Source organism: Artibeus jamaicensis, unplaced genomic scaffold (genome assembly GCF_021234435.1).
Source record: "Artibeus jamaicensis isolate MK-2021 breed Jamaican fruit bat unplaced genomic scaffold, CSHL_Jam_final contig_233, whole genome shotgun sequence".
NCBI classification, from domain to species: Eukaryota; Metazoa; Chordata; class Mammalia; order Chiroptera; family Phyllostomidae; genus Artibeus; species Artibeus jamaicensis.
Genome location: NW_026521486.1, coordinates 31,561,279 through 31,577,694, shown reverse-complemented (window position 1 = coordinate 31,577,694; position 16,416 = coordinate 31,561,279). Strand labels below are relative to the sequence as shown.

Below are 16,416 nucleotides of genomic sequence, written 5' to 3'. Positions count from 1 at the left end.
CTGCATCTGATAGATTGCTTATCTCAATTTTGTTTAGCTCTTTTTCTAGAGTTTTGATCTGTTCTTTCATTTGGGCCATGTTTCTTTGTCTCCTCATTTTGGCATCCTCCCTATTTTTTGTTTCTATGTATTAGATAGAATTGCTTTGACTTTGTGTCTTGGTAGTGTGGCCTAAAGTAGTAGGTATCCTGTAGTATCTGGTGGTACAGCCTCCCCTATCACCCAAGCTGGGTACTTGAGTTGTGCCCTTCATGTGGGTAAGTACACCCTCCTCTTGTCTTTGAACCTTGGTTGCTGTTGACAGATCAATGGGTGAGATTTACCCTCTCCAGTCACTTGCCAGGATTGGCTGTGATCATTAACTACTAATCTCTGCCCTCCATGGAGAATCAGCTGTGCAGGGCCAGTGTGGTAGTGGTAGTGACTGTGGTGTGGTTTGCAGCTGTCTGCCGGGTGTGCAGTCTCTGGGGTTTCCCTGGTGGTGCAGGCCGAGGTCAGCCCCCAACTTTAAGAGGCCCAACATTCGCATCATAGGGGCGCCAGAAGGAGAAGAGAAAGAGCAAGAAACTGGACATCTATTTGAAAAAATAGTGAAAGAAACTTCTTTAATTTGGTGAAGGAAGTAGACATGCAAGTCCAGGAAGCACAGGGAGTCCCAAATGAGATGGATGCAAAGAGGCCCACTCTAAAACACATCCTAATTAAAATGCCAAAAGTTAAAAATAAAGAGTGAATCTTAAAAGCAGCAAGAGAAAACCTATACAGGAGTTCTCATAAGACTGTCAGCTGATTTCTCAAAAAAACTTTGCAGGCTAGAAGGGATATGCAAGAAATATTCAGTCATGAAAAGCAGGGACCTACAGTGAAGATTGCCCTACCCAGCAAAGCTATCATTTAGAATGGAAGGGCAGATAAAGAGCTTCTCAGACAAGAAAAACCTAAAGGCGTTCATCATTACCAAACCATTATTGTGTGGAATGTTAAACAGACTTATTTAAGAAAAAAAAAAGATCAAAACTATGAACAATAAAATAGCAAAAATACTTATCTATCAATAATTGAATCTAAGAAACAGACTGAGCAAACAAGAAGAACAGAGACAGAGTCATGGATTTAGAGAGCCATTTTATGGTTGCCTGATGGGAGGGGAGTTTGGGGAGTTTGGGGAATGGGTGAAAAGGTGAAGGGATTGTGAAGTGCAAATAGGTAGTTACAGAACAGCCCTGGGGATGGAAAGTACAGCATAGGAAATGGAGTAGCCAAAGAACTTATACACATGACCCATGGACATGAACAAGGTTTGGGGATTGCCTGAGGGAGTGGGGATGCTTTGTGGAGGGGAGCAAAGGGGAGAAAATTGGGACAAATGTACTACCATAATCAATAAAATATACTTTAAAATGAAGATAAACTGAAATACAAGCCAATATTCATCCCCTGCACAGACACTGTTACAGGAAACCTAACATGGCCTTGATCTCATGTTATCTGCCCCCAAAAAGAAATGTAAAATAAAATAAAATAAAATAAACATACTAAATAAAACCATACTTATTTGTTAGTTTATATGGGAAGGAGGACCCAGTCAAAAACAATACCTTTTATGACCTTATGTCCCAAGGAAAAGGTATCCCATGAACAAAAACTGAGACAACATGTCTTTAAGGATCTTTTCATCGACTTGGACAGTGCCAGATTGTGGTAGTAATTCCATAGGTCTAGAGGAACTTTCTCGTAATAATTTTTAGTGTCTCTTCTAAAGAGCCTAGCAAGTCAACTTGAAAAACTGATAATGCTTATAGACCCTTCTTGCTTGGTGTTTAGAGACCACCCCCTTTGCCATTAATAGTCAGAAAAACAAGCAATTATATCTTTGTCATAGTCCTCCTCACTAGCGTGAAAGCTTTGTACACCTGATTTGAATCATGGATACAGTGTTTGTGGGTTATGGCACAGTGTAAGCACTGGGATTGTATCAGTATTTACCCTTATTAATTGAGTGTTGTTTATGCACATTGACTTGATAAAGAACATATCAATTGCTTGATAACGATCTTGTTCAGACCTACTCTGGTGAAAAACATTCATCATCTCTAGTGTCCTTATTTATTACATCAATTACAATTTGGAAGATAAATGCATAGCCCCCAAGCTTGACGAATGATAAGAATTTGATACAATGAGAATATATGAAAAGAAATTGTCTCCCTTCTCACACACACATGCAACTCTACTAAAAAGTGTTTGAATTCTAATCAAAGAGATACTTTGGAAACAGAATTTATTTTAAACTTACAATAGTACATTTTATGAAATGTGGATGGTAAAAATAATGAGCATATAACACCATTTATCCAGTTAATAGTGTTTTATTTGGCTACTGTGTTAGGTACCATGGTAAGTGCTGAGGATACACTGATGAACAAAAACAAGCACAGTCCTGTCCCCCTGGAGATTAGAGTTTAATGCGATGCTGTAATGGAAAAAGAATGGGTATAGAGTTGAGAATATTCTTGTCAAGGTGTGCTGTAATTAAGCTATGTAATCTTGGATAAGCCACTTCATTTCTCTAGGTCTTAATTATATTAAATAATCTCTTTAGATACTTATATTACATAATTAAATAACTTCCAAGGTCTTCCACTATTCAAAATGTTTAAAAGTATTTCATATCTTACTACATGGATGTGACTTACCATCCATTGTCAAAAATAGGATGGCCCAGGGTTATATTAATTTTCCAATGTAAAATTCCTCTAAACTCTTTGTCTGTGAAATCCTTGCACCAACACAAAGTAATATTAGCTTCTTTTTATAGGACAGAACCTGTTTCACTACCTTACCCAAGGACTATGATAGTAACATTTCTTCAATGAACTCCTTGCTTCTTCCTCTGATTTAGATGCAGTTGTCACTGAAGGTGGGGAGAACTTCAGTGTCGGACAGAGGCAGCTGTTTTGCCTCGCTAGGGCCTTTGTCCGCAAGAGCAGCATTCTCATCATGGATGAAGCCACAGCGTCCATTGACATGGCCACGGTGAGTGCGCTAAGTTTTCTAAATGGATGACTCGGAGAAATGCCCATGAAAACTACATTTTTTTCTCCTGATTGGGTTCTGAATGCTCAGTCTTATTTTGAGGGTCATTTCATTCATACACTTAATCAACTGATGATAGCACATGGAAAATTGCAATAAAGAAGACAGGCACTATTTTTAAGGGTGTTCCTATTGCCAATAAACACAAAATAAATTTGCCATTACTTTTTGTTAAATTCTCAAAACAGTAAAATTCTAGGGCTTGGTATATGAGAGTACTGTATTCAAGTATTAATATGGAAGTTCTAAAATGAAATATGCAAATCTTTATTAAATAGAATCTATTGATGATCAAAGCCATTCATTAATTTCTAGAATAATTTGCAGAAAAGTGACTAGAATTGATAATGGCTACAATTAATAATGGTTGTCTCAATGTGTTTAAACTAACAGACCAGAAACTTTGACTTTAGAAAGAAATTATTTTAAAATGTCAATTATGTACAAAAAAGATCTGTCTAGAAGGCTGTGATTTAGTGGAGAAAGGTCACATTAAACCACAAACTGAATGATCTAGCAATTAACGTTTTTTATAAAAGTTAACTTATTAAAAGTTTGGCATCAGAAAGAATAAAAATAAAAAACATACATAACCTCATGTTATTTTCCTGCTGTACACATTAGATTGGGTAAAACTACTCCAAATAGTGAAACAGTTTTAAGATTAAGAGCCAATTATATAATTTGACATCATTTCTTCCTACAGAGTAAGGCTAATCAATGAAAGTAACTATACAAAGTTATAGTATATCTTCTCAAAATTAGGATAATTTAAAGCTATAAAATAGTTTCTAATCAAGCCATTGCACCAAACAAATATAGCGACATCAAAATTAATATTGATTACTAGGGTTTTACAATATTGGGGGTTATTATAAGGGTAATACTGCCTCAATAGAATTGAGAGAGAGACAGAATGTCTCTCAGAGAGTTCTCAGAAGAGTTTGGGCAGGTGGAAGCATTGTTTTGGGGGACCAGATATCATAGTGAGAGGAAGTAGTCTAGAGAAAATTCAGACTTAATCTCTTTATTTTTTTGGCAGGAAAACATTTTGCAGAAAGTGGTAATGACAGCTTTTGCAGACCGCACAGTTGTTACAATAGCCGTAAGTATGGGAGATGGAGTTGACTCACTCCTCTCTGGTTTTCATTCCAAGATACAATCATCTTTATTTTTGAACAATTATAATATATTGAATTATGGTTTTTTTTGCTAATGTATCTGTAACTGTGCAAGAAAGAAAAAAAGCCATCTGCTACTCCCTGAAAGCCTTTACATTGATTTTTCCAGACTGACTGACTGCTCTGCCCACCTCCCTGAAGTCACAGTGATAGGACATCCTAATTCTAAGGTCTGGCAGGTCATGGCCTGTGCTGTTCCCCAGATACATGTAGTAGTTTATATAAGATAATTCTCTTTTCAACAATCTGATGGTCTAGAGAGCAGTTTCAGAAGCAAAATTCTTAAACTTGACTGCCAATTCTGCCACTATTTATACTTACTTTCTATGTCTCTTTTCACTTAACTGTTTTCTTTTTAAAAAGTAAGGCAATGAGGTAAGTCACAGCCCAGGCAATGCTGCCTCTGAGCACCAATCAAATTGAAGAATTGCTTAAATCCTTGTAATCTGTGTTAGAACTTCCTTCCAATAGGCCATGGTTTTCTCTCTTCCTCTTTGCAGATGAGTGGATTCTTGCTCCTATTCAGGCCTCATATGTACCAAAAACTATTTTGTGAATGAATCACCTGGATGTTTTCTCTTTTGCTGATTCTCTTTCTTCTTTCCACTTTTCTTTTCTCTCCAGCATCGTGTCTCTTCTATTTTGGATGCAGGCCTTGTTTTAGTCTTTTCTGAGGGTATTTTAGTGGAGTGTGGCACCGTCCCAAACTTGCTTGCCCACAAGAACGGCCTCTTTTCCACTTTGGTGATGACCAACAAGTAGACCATCACGAGCTACTGCCAAGTATCCCATTCGGTAGCTATCTTAGCAGGATTCCCTCGGTAGGACGAGGCTAATGCAGCCACTCCAAGGGGAGGGATTGGCGAGGGAATGAACTACTCACCAGCCGGGTGCTTCAGTTACGTACCGTTCAAAGGAGGCACATGTATGTATAAGTATTGAAATGTAAATGTGCAAGAGAGAGTGTTTAGAAAAACCCGAGAACCAGATTTGCCTCTGTCTTATTTCTTGGGGATGATCTCTAAGTGTCACGAAGAATACGGTGCATGTTCTGTACTTGCTCTGAAGAATGCGTTAATTTAAATAATTACTTAAGTTTAGCAGTTGAGCAATGGAGCTAGGTGTGGAGTGCTTGCTCAGGCTGCCATTTGTGTGAATGATGCATGGGAGAAAATGAACCCTTTGAAGCGGGGCCTTTTTAAGGTGGCCACCTTCTGTAAATAAGGCCTCACTTCCTCTCACTTTCCCCGTGAACTTGGTTCCTTCTGCCCCGGAGAAGGAGTTCCCTGCTTAATTCATTCACACTGAAGTGTAAACAATTTCTTGAGTAAGAGAATTGGCTAACTTGAAAAATGGTTCCATAATATTTTCAAGACATTTTTTCACTGGAGAGATAGGAAGAACAAACTTCCTGTTTCCTCTAAATGAAAAGGTAGGGAAAGGCAGTGGGGAACAGACCCTAACCCTACTCAACAGACTAGTTTTCTCTATTCTGCATGAAGCATGGCCTTGCTGGATGGTCCCTTTTAGTCTAAACCAGGAAGATTACATGTACATCATTTGATTTTTCAGCAAAAAGTTATGTTCTTACCTTGTTTCTGTCCTGCTACATTCACCAAACACTTTTTTATGTGCTTTATATGGTTCACCTGTTTTATGTTTTAAGACTACTAGTGTGGTGGTGGCTGCCAGGATATGCAGAGTTCTCCCAGCTGCACACGCAGGAAGCTGTGGGAGGAGCACATTACTGTGGGCCGACTCCTCCTGCGAGACTCACAGCAGACAGGGCACCACCCTTTGGGGGACCCCTTGTAGAATGACCCTCAGCTCTATTAGAAGTAACTCCATTTCCTTCCCTGGTAAAAGTTGTTCTGTGAATTTTGTTACCTGCTAATGAAAATTGTGGAATAGCTTAAGATAATTTTCTCTGGCTTCTAAAAAGATGCCCTTATCACTAAAATAGTACAGGGCATTATTTATAAAAGTGATTTGTTCTTCACTCTTAATTGGATGAACTACTGTGGAGCATTTTGAAAATTTCATCAATGCTATTGCAACTGACACCACACTTTGTCAAGCAAAAAATAATTTGGATTAATGGATTAAAAACCAGCTATATTTATTTCCATTGGCCAAGTCTTTCAGTGTTTTTATTTTTTTAAATAAACATTATTTTAGAATATCAAGGCAATGTTTATAAGATTCTATTTGTGGATTTAAGTCACATTCTTTTCTTAATATCTGTGCTATGGTTACTGAAGAACTAATTGTTTGGAGGGAAAATGCACAGCATATATTAAATAGTACATTCCATTTAAATGTATTTATTTTATCATTAAGGTATGGTTATGCATATGGCTCTGGTCCTTTCCCAAAGGTAAATAAACATCGTCTTCCAACTAGCGATATTCCCTAATATTTATCATTAGCCCCCAGTATTTAGCGAATGATAGATTTGTCTGTGAATGTTGAGAATAGTGATGCATGTTCTAAGCTATCTTCTTTATCACACTCCATATGAGTGTTTCTTTTCTTCTCCAGTTGTGAGTCCCAGCTACGACCACTTGGTTCTCTGAAAGCATGAACAGTGACACTACCCCATCTAGGTGGCCCAGAGCGGAAGATAGGCCTCTGCCCCTGGAGATGGCTTTAAGTTGCACTTTGGGTTGTTAGGAGAAGGCATTTCGGAAGCTCGTGCATCAGCTAAACAGATGGTATTTCCAGGCTGAGCACTCCCATCAGTATGCTGATGTTTTGACCTGTGTGGTCCAGGTCTGGCATGGCAGTGCCTAGACACATATGGCTCTTGCGCACTCAGAATATGAGTCATCCAAATTGAGAAGTGTTGTAAGTGTGAAATAGTCACTGCACTTGAAAGACGCAGTGCTAACGGAAGAATGTAAAAAAACCTCTTTAATAATCTTTACATTGGTTACATGTTGAAATAACATTTTCAATGTATTAGGTATATTATTAAATGAATTTTACCTGTTTATTTGTGCTTTTAAAATGTGGCTCCTAAGAAATTGAAAAGCACATGCACCTCACATTTGTAGCCCACATTATGTCCCTGTGGTACAGCACTTTGCAAGGACAGTGAAAAGGCCCGCTGCACAGATTTTCCCCTTATGAATCCTAAAAATAAAAAAAACAACAGGTGCTGACATGTATTATTTGCTTGTATGTGTCAGACAAGGTGCTGCTGACATTTTTGTAGATGGATTGTCTCATTTGATCCTCACCACCTTTCACTGAGGCAGGCACTATAATTCCCATCATTTTACAGATAGGAAGCTTGGGACATACAAAAATCAAGTGTGCAACTTGATTTCTCTTTGGAGACTCTGCAACTAACAGGTGGAGGAACCAGAATAGGAGCCTACTCTCACTTTGGAGCCTGTGCTCCGCACCACAGCACAAACAGTGGCAGGTGAACAGTCCTCTAAATTGCCAGATGCTCCACATGAAACAGTTTGGCGGCTGGTTCGGACACACCTCACACTTCAAAATGAAGCCTGGTGTCGATGCTGGTTCTGCTGCTAACTGTCTATGGGCTCTTCTGATTTTGCTTTAACTCTATAAACCCTACAGTTTTCCCCTGTAAAATGAGGAGAGATAACACCTACATTGAGGAATGTTCTGATGATTAACAAGTATGTGTGCGGAACACTTGATGTGTAGTATATGTGGTAGCTTTGGTTATAATCCATTCTAACACCGCGTGTCAAAATGGACTTCCCCACGTTGTCTTCCCAGAATGGACCACCTTCCAGGGTCTTTCAAATTGGGGGTTAGCACACAGAATTAGTTGACTCCACACAAGAGATAATTTTGGTCTAGATTAAGCTATAATCCATGGTTATATGATGGTTATATGAGTTATATGAGTTATATGATTATATGAGTCTTCTTATTTAATTATTTGACAAAACATTTATTAGCCTGCTTATACTTCTATGATAACGATGAAACTACTGTATTTGCTGCAACCAACTTAATACAGCCCATACAGGACCCAGCCATGGTGGCTAGTATTTAAAAAATTCACCCCAATGTAAATAAATGTCTCTGAATAATTGGTGAAATACGCGTATCCATTGCTTTTCCTGGTGCCCCAAAATTTGTAATAAATACATGTTTTCTTTTCACTCACAGCATCGGGTTCACACTATTCTGACGGCAGACCTAGTTATTGTGATGAAGCGAGGAAATATTTTAGAATATGACACTCCAGAAAGCCTCTTGGCTCAGGAAGATGGAGTATTTGCGTCTTTTGTTCGTGCAGACATGTGAAGGGATGTCTTGAAATGATACGCACATAAAAATAAGAAAGTCATAACCTACTATTGGATCATCGGTCTGACCTTTGCAAAGTGCTACCTTAAACTTCTATGCATTTTTACAGAGCTTGCTTGCTATGTTGTAGAACTGTGTAATTAGTAGCAATGTCACTTTACCAGTGAATACTGTATTTCCTGTGTTGACTTTTCTTCTTTTGCATTTGTGTTTTGTTTTCCAAGATATTACTGGCTAATATACTCATTACTGATGTTTTTATAACAATTAAATCATTTTAGCTTTAAGATTGTATCAAAACATGTAAGCTTCTTTAAATGTTAAATCAACAGATATGTTTTCTATGATTTTAAGTCTGATAAATATCAGGCACAGAAATTAAAATGAGTATTTGGTATTATTTTACTGCTTTTGTAAGAATATGTTTTCCTTTTTGTTGATGTCTCTAGATGTTACTGGAAAAGAATAAAAGGACAAGTTTTCTAATCAGTTAGAAAATGAAACCTTCAAATGCATTGTCTACAGTGTGAGAATATTTTCTGTATTAATTAATGTCAGTAATACTGTTATTTCCTTTAGCAGTCTCTTGTTTTTTTCATCTAAGTTGTCTCCTATTACCAAAAAGTTATCATATTTATAATAGCTCTGTAAAGCCAAAGCCTTAACTAGGAGGATCCTGAAAAGAATTTGAATATTTAAAAAATTATACTCAAGATTCCATTTTTCTGTGCCTAGTAAGGAAATAGTAATTATTAAGATATCAGGCATCAGGTGCCTTTTCTAGACTGAATTTCAGAGTAATTAGGTCCAGTCCTTCAGTGGTAGGCCAGCTGAAGCCTGGTATGATTTAATTTACAATTAGAAATGGTTTTGATCCCGAGTCCCTAAATCCCACATAACTCAAGATTTAGGAGCATGGTCCTTACTCGTACAGCAGATATATATATAAATATCTACAAGAATGCACTGCATTTACACATTTATGCCTGATTGTATCACACATGCTCCTGTTCTAATGTAACATGCAGGCAAAACATGTAGCAAAGATGTTTTCTCATGGTAATGTGTATATTAAGACTGCATCAAAAGTTGACGGGATATTCGTATTATGTTTCCTTAACATAAATTAATATACTCGGAAATACTAAAAGTTACCTTCACTGTCATGCTAGTGCCCAAAGCTTTCTACTACAGTTCTGTGCCCACCTAGTAAATCACTGATTTTCACACGAGGATCTGCATGCACGGTGAAATTTTGAAGAATTTCATGATCAGTGGAAAAAGAGAATTTATGCTCCCCTCCTTTAGTTCTTGTGTTCAGCTCATTGTATTGTGTACCTACTTCTGGGAAGTCTGTGATCCTTGTCTCTCCAGAGTATATGACTGGGCATTCACCCAAATACGGAGTCCTCATATTTACCTAAAATATGTTCCACAAGGGTGAACAAAACTGTCCTATGCCATTTAGTTTAAAGTGTCAACATTCATTGATATATATGAAACTTCATTTGGGGAAAAGGCTTATTGTTTCCAGAAAGGTAAGCAGGACAAAATCAGTAACTATTATTTTGATCTTGAAAATACTTTATAAAATTTCCACCAATCTCCTTATAGTATTTCTGGTATGCAGTGTTTTGTAAGGCTGAATTCACATGATGCTTGTTACCAGGTTATAAGTCATTCTCACAGAGAAATGGGGATTGAGCCATAGAAATAATCCCTCATAGTATTTGTGAATCACACTGCCATTCAAACAAGGTCAGCAGAAGGATATCTACTTATACCAGACTGAGAATCATGTCTGTCATTCTTTCACCCTGGTGGTTGCTGGTTGCCTTATAACTTTTAATTACCTAAATTGAGTAATTGTTTGTTTACAAAACTAAACTGAATAAAGCCAGGGATGATTTTTAAAGTTGTTTAATCATTTACTATGTCCTATGTATGATTTATTGAATACTGAAATAACTCATCTTGAATTAACTTTTTAGTAAATAGGTATGTATCAGTAAAAGACCAGCCTTAACCAAATCAAATTTTATTCACAAATTTTACATTTAATTAATCAAATCAATTTTGTAGATTGTAAATCCTTAATTTTTGGTGAAAGCAATAACTGCAGAAAGCTTTATATGAAAATAACAAGGTTACTGATATCAGTGAAAGAGAAGTAGTCTCTTAAAGAATTATATGTCCTCTATTTTTATGCTACTAATCATGACCCTTTTAAAACTCAACTTAGGTCTAGGTTAGTTATCAGAAGACCCTTCTGAGTAACTCATGCTTGAGACTGGGGACCATATAACATTTGTCTTTGTGCCCTTGGCACATAACACAAGTACTTAGCACACAGTAACTTCTAATAGATATAGATAATTGATCCATTAATTATTTTCACAACTAGCCATGTGCCTAGAACTGTGGATTATTCTCTTCACTTTCTGTGTGGTGTTATTCTACTGTGAAAATACATCGGCTTTATATTATATAATAAATTACTCTTTGCTTGATTAAAGAGGGTGATTATTCTCTCACTTATAACACCATAGGTCATCAACCAGGGCTGATCATAGACATAAATCAAAGCAGTTGCTGAGACAGTTTTGTTTCACATTTGCCTCAATCAATCATTAACTTCATTAATTATATATAGGCTCCACGCAGGTTTCCATTAAGTGGAACAGCCATATCTAAATTTTGACATCTGTAATTAAATAGCTGGAAGTCTGGACTTTTCCCTAAGGTTTCTTGATCAATTCTGTGGTCATCTTCCAATCTGTTTAACTTATTTTGTGCTACATTCTTTGAAGTTCTGATATTTATAGAACTATGATAATTTCTTCATTGACCCATTATCCAAAGTTACATGCCATCTGCTAGTCTTAGCCTCATAGCATAACAAACAGTAGCCAAGAGGATGTACTCTGTCTCTTAGATTTAATTTTTTCTTTGTAGCTACACATCATCTCCAACAGGTTTTCTCAAGCATGAGTAAGAGTCACCTGTCTCAAACTGTAGTGAACAGTCGATATCTACATTTCTAGCAAGTGTCTCCAGGTGAGGTTCATAGACAGCCAAATTTAGGAGTCACTGATCTCCCTAAGTTACCACCCTGGCTTCTCTTTATTATGCATGACATGAAGCCATAAGTTACTAAAGGTGATGTTCAAATACTTTCTACTTCCCTGATGTCACCTTACCTGGTATTGCTAAAACAAGCTTCTAGGTATCATTGAATAAACTGCCTTAGTTCCAGTGTAAAGGAAACGTAGCAAATGAACTGAATCTTAGCTGGGAAGATAACAACAGGGGCTCTGAATGCTATTTTGTTTTGTGGTTTAATCAGAAATAATGTGATCTAGGGGAAACATTTACACAAAGATGCAAAGCTTTCCACCACCCACATTTGAATTAGCAATTGAGTCATTTGCACATTATTCTGCTGAATTTAAATTTATATTTCCAAATGTTCACAGTACATCAACCTGACTGGTTTGGGTAGGTTCCACATTGATGTTTCTCACAATACAGAAAAAAAGTAAATTATTTGTGGTGATTAGTCTACTTTCCACCTTCAGATTTTTTCTGCAGGTATTATCATTGTTGGTATATTCATTCCACACATCTACTATTTAGCATTTAAATGATTTCTTTTTATATGGACAGTAGCAAATTTTCCTTAGCTATTCTCATAATGGTTACCAGTGCCCTCTTTCTAGACTGACAATGATCAAGGGACCTATAGCTGACTAAGTTAATCAGCTGAGAGAAAAATGCTCTCTGTGACTCTAGTGCCACCAACCATCATAGACATTACACACCACATTTTAATGACAGCTTTGTCTCCAGACTATTGTTTTTATCACTTAATCTTACCACTACATAGAAAAACTTGCTTATACACAACAACAATGCAACACTGCTTAATGCTGATTTATCCCCATTTTTGTATTGGAAAGGACTATGGCATGTACTAATTATACAGAAGATCAGTTATAATTAAGTGAAAGACTGTTGACCTCTAACAGAATTAGAGCCAAGTGGATTTAGTCCAGCTCTTCTAGGTGTTTTGCTCTTTGGCTCACAGTCACTGGGGCTTTGTTCCAACACTTGTTAAGAGCAATTTTTTAAAATCTCAATTTGTTTGTTTCAGATACCCAAGCATTTTATTAATGCTTTAAATGATAAACAGAGTCCTCAACTGTTTGAATCTGTCAGAGGGTACCACTAACCCTCTTTCACAGATTTAAATTTATATTTCCAAATGTTCACAGTACATCAACCTGACTGGTTTGGGTAGGTTCCACATTGATGTTTCACATTGTGGAACCAGTCACATTGTTAAACCTGACTGGTTTCACATTAGGTTCCACATTGGTGTCCTCCAACCAATCAGTATGTGTGTGCAGGCCCCAAAACACACACGTGTGTGTACACATTCACAAATTTACTTGCTGTTTTAAAGAAGAGTATAGTGTTAGGAATTTTCATATCCCATAGTAATGCAATACACAGAAACATCAAATATGGGAGCTTAGAATGGATAGCAAAAGGAGGGAGACCCTTACAATTACAAAAATTTGTAAGTGGATCTTCTAGACCTAATGGAATTTCAGTTCTAGGTAGATCATAAATGTATTTCCAGTGATATGAAGTCCAATCCACTTTTTCTATTAACTTTTAAGATAACAGTGGCAACTCATTGCTGGGTTACAGTGAGGAGACTTTTTAGTTCAGCGAAGGGATGATGGTGGTTGGTTGTCTCGTGAACGGTAATGAACTGGGCACCTATAAAATGTGGCCGTTTCCCTACTAAGGGCTGCTGTGTGCAAATAAACTTTGGTTTTTCATCTTAATTCACAATTTGTTGCATATCTGCTATGTGCTCACCTTTGAGTAATAAAGCGTGATTCAAGGAGATTGTCAGGGTAGTGCAAAACTTTAAGTACACTAAAAATAATATAAAAATTTGAAACAATTATCTTTATTGTAGTTATTTTTACAAGTAAGGAAACTGAGGTTAGGATTTAAATGAATTACCCCGATTCATTGATTTAAAGTCCGTCTGACCCCAGAACTGGCACTTTATACACCAGGGGAAGGGAGTGGAGGGACGGGGGTGGTATCGAAAGGGCGTATCTGCACAGGAATCTAGAAAAAGCAGAATTATCACATCTCAGGAAAAGTGAGGATGAAGTGGGCCCAGGGACCTGTCTAGGGACAATCTGCTTCCTCAAGTCTATCTCTGCCTCGGGCTTCTCAGCTTTTTTCTGTCCTCTGCGCCGTTCTATCCTTCTGTCCACTGCTTTCCCATCTTGCATGCAGCCTTCATGGACCATTCCAACCTCAGATGAAATCTAATGCCTGGGCCCACAGCTATCTCCACTTCTCCGATTGTCTATTTCAAAGTAACAAGCAAGGACACTTTGCTTGATTTTTCCACCTCATTTTTTTGTCTTACACATGAGGGGACAAATTTGCAATATTTCACTTTCAGTCAGGGGCCAGACAGTGTGTACCAATTGAAAGTATTGTCTTATACTGAGGAAAATTTCAAACACTCTGAAGAGTGACATGAAAACAAGAACACAAACGCAACTGATAACTAGTAGTTCCAGAAGAAGAGTGATGAGACTGGGCTGGCTCCTGTTTATTTTCCTTCAGCAGGAAAGATCGGAGGGAGGTGGACCGTCCTCAAATCGCATGAGCACTAAATTGGGCTGGTTGACTAAACCCGTTGGACAGTCTTCACATGTTCCCACATGCTACCTTTGCTCTAGAGAGAGAGAAAGTCCGAAGAAGGATGTAAGAAAACACAGCAAAATCTGCCATATGTGACTATTTCCAAATTTTGACTTTTTAAGTCCAAGTTTTGTTTCCCCGTGGGAATGACTGCATAACACACAGCCTGTGGAACACTTTCTTACAGCCTCCCACTCAAAACAAGCAGTAACACCCACCAGAATCGCACTCTCCCACCCATTTTAGGATCCCTGACGCACGCGTGCTTGAGGTAGAGGCACCAATTTCTCCCTGTGACCTATCACTGCCAGACATTTACAAGTGCCAAGCAGTTGCTCAGACACTGAATTTGCTGTGTCCTTGACAAACAGGAAAAAGAAGTTAGCAAAAGGAAGTGACTGGGGGTGACAAGTTTCACCTGAAAATAAGAGCTTTTCTTCTCTGTTCCCACTTGACAATTTCTAGCATATGTTAAGTGTAGCAAAACATTATATTGAAAACACAAGACATCAAGGCTTTGGGCCAGAAATGTAGGAAAAATTTAGCAAGGATAATATTTCATGGCAAATTCTTGGCTTCAGCAATATTTTAATAAAGCTTACCTACATGTGCCAATAAGGCAGAGAGATGACATAATAATTTATGATTCAAATATCATATCATCTCTGTAATGTCTGGTGCCATCTTATAGCCAACAACACGAGGGGGAAAAACCCTCTGGGGAACAGAAGAAAGGAGCAATGTGAAATCAATTCAGATATCAGGAGCATGCATATTGCAGAAATCATCTCTAAAAATGTGATGAAAGGATAATAATAGCTAATATATATTGACCAGATATGATATGAGCCTTAGAAGTATAATCCCATTTAATCTTAACAAAATTCTATGAGATAAGCATTATTATCCCCCATTCTATCATTGATGTTCAGAGTCTAACTTGCCCTTAATAGAATTGAGTTGCAAACACTTGTAGCCATGTGCTATAGTAGATGAAATGATAAGTTAGTGAGTCAATTAACTTCTCTTGGGAATAAATGATTTATATGATATTTGATATACAAGGTCTGTCCAGAAAGTACCCAGCCATGCACTACCACGTATAGAGACATTTATCAAAGAAGACACAAGATGCAAGAAACATTGAGTATAGGACAATGACACTTCAGTCGCCTTCAAAGTAGGCACCTTGGGCCTCCACATAGTTCTCCCAATTGCCATCAGGTGCCCTATCTTATTTTCCTGAATCTCATTGATGGTCTGAAATCTCTTCCCTTTAAAGAGTGACTTCAGTTATGGGAAATGCCAAAAGTTTCAGGGTACCAAATCTGGGCTGTAGCAGGGCTGAGTCACCTGGGTGATTCGATATTTTGCAAAAAAACTCTGAAGGAGACATAATGCATGAGTTATGATGAAGCCACCAATCACCAGTGCCCATAGCTGTGGCCTTCTGAATCACCAGAATAGTTTTTGCAGAGGAATGTTCAAATTTAATGCAATTTTGGTACAGATTTTATTGCTGTTGTTCAGTCATTTATAATGGGGTGGCCACGCAGTGCTTATGTTCACTCAATAGCATCTACCATCCCCACCGAATAGTACTATGAAATTGTCAGTTTCTATGCATGCTCATTCCAGTCCACTCTCCTTGGCTGCCAGGTTACACTGATGTAGCACAAATCATTCTCATTGTATTAATAATGGTTGGACTTTTTCTGGATAGACCTCATGTAATAATAGTTACTTGAGTGTCAGAAAGCAGAAAAAAATAATTAATTTGAAAGATGGTGTTGGAATAGAGCTCTATAGATACCCTGGACTGCCAGAAAAACAAAACACTGGGTTTGAGAGTACTTTAAGACTGAAATGTCACCAGAACAAAAAATGGCAAAAGTGAAGCTGAAGCTATTCTACTTTAGGTTCATCATGAGAAGGCAGGTTTCTTTGGAAAAGACAATAATTATGAGAAAAACAGAAGGCATCAGGAAAGGGGGAAGACTAACTATGAGATGACTGACTTCATAAAAGAAGACAGGCATGAGTCTACAGAAGCTGAGTGGCCATTGAGGACAAGACATGGTGGACATCACACATTCATGGT

The 16,416-nt window shown here is 37.6% G+C and overlaps 1 protein-coding gene across 4 annotated transcripts in view; it reads left to right on the top strand.

The window, feature by feature from the left end:
- Window positions 1-8,978, top strand: part of ABCC9 (ATP binding cassette subfamily C member 9) — a 117,152-nt gene extending 108,174 nt beyond the window's left edge. For 2 of the 4 annotated variants that reach the window (XM_053661497.1, XM_053661495.1), the window contains 4 exons: window positions 2,903-3,036; window positions 4,139-4,201; window positions 4,902-5,072; window positions 8,433-8,496. In XM_053661497.1, the coding sequence (XP_053517472.1) occupies window positions 2,903-3,036; window positions 4,139-4,201; window positions 4,902-5,039 (335 nt within the window). In that variant the 3' untranslated portion in view covers window positions 5,040-5,072; window positions 8,433-8,496. Of the gene's footprint in view, window positions 1-2,902; window positions 3,037-4,138; window positions 4,202-4,901; window positions 5,073-8,432 lie in introns of all 4 variants that reach the window. The other 2 variants (XM_053661496.1, XM_053661494.1) reach the window with 1 other exon arrangement.
- Window positions 8,979-16,416: the final 7,438 nt, after the last annotated feature.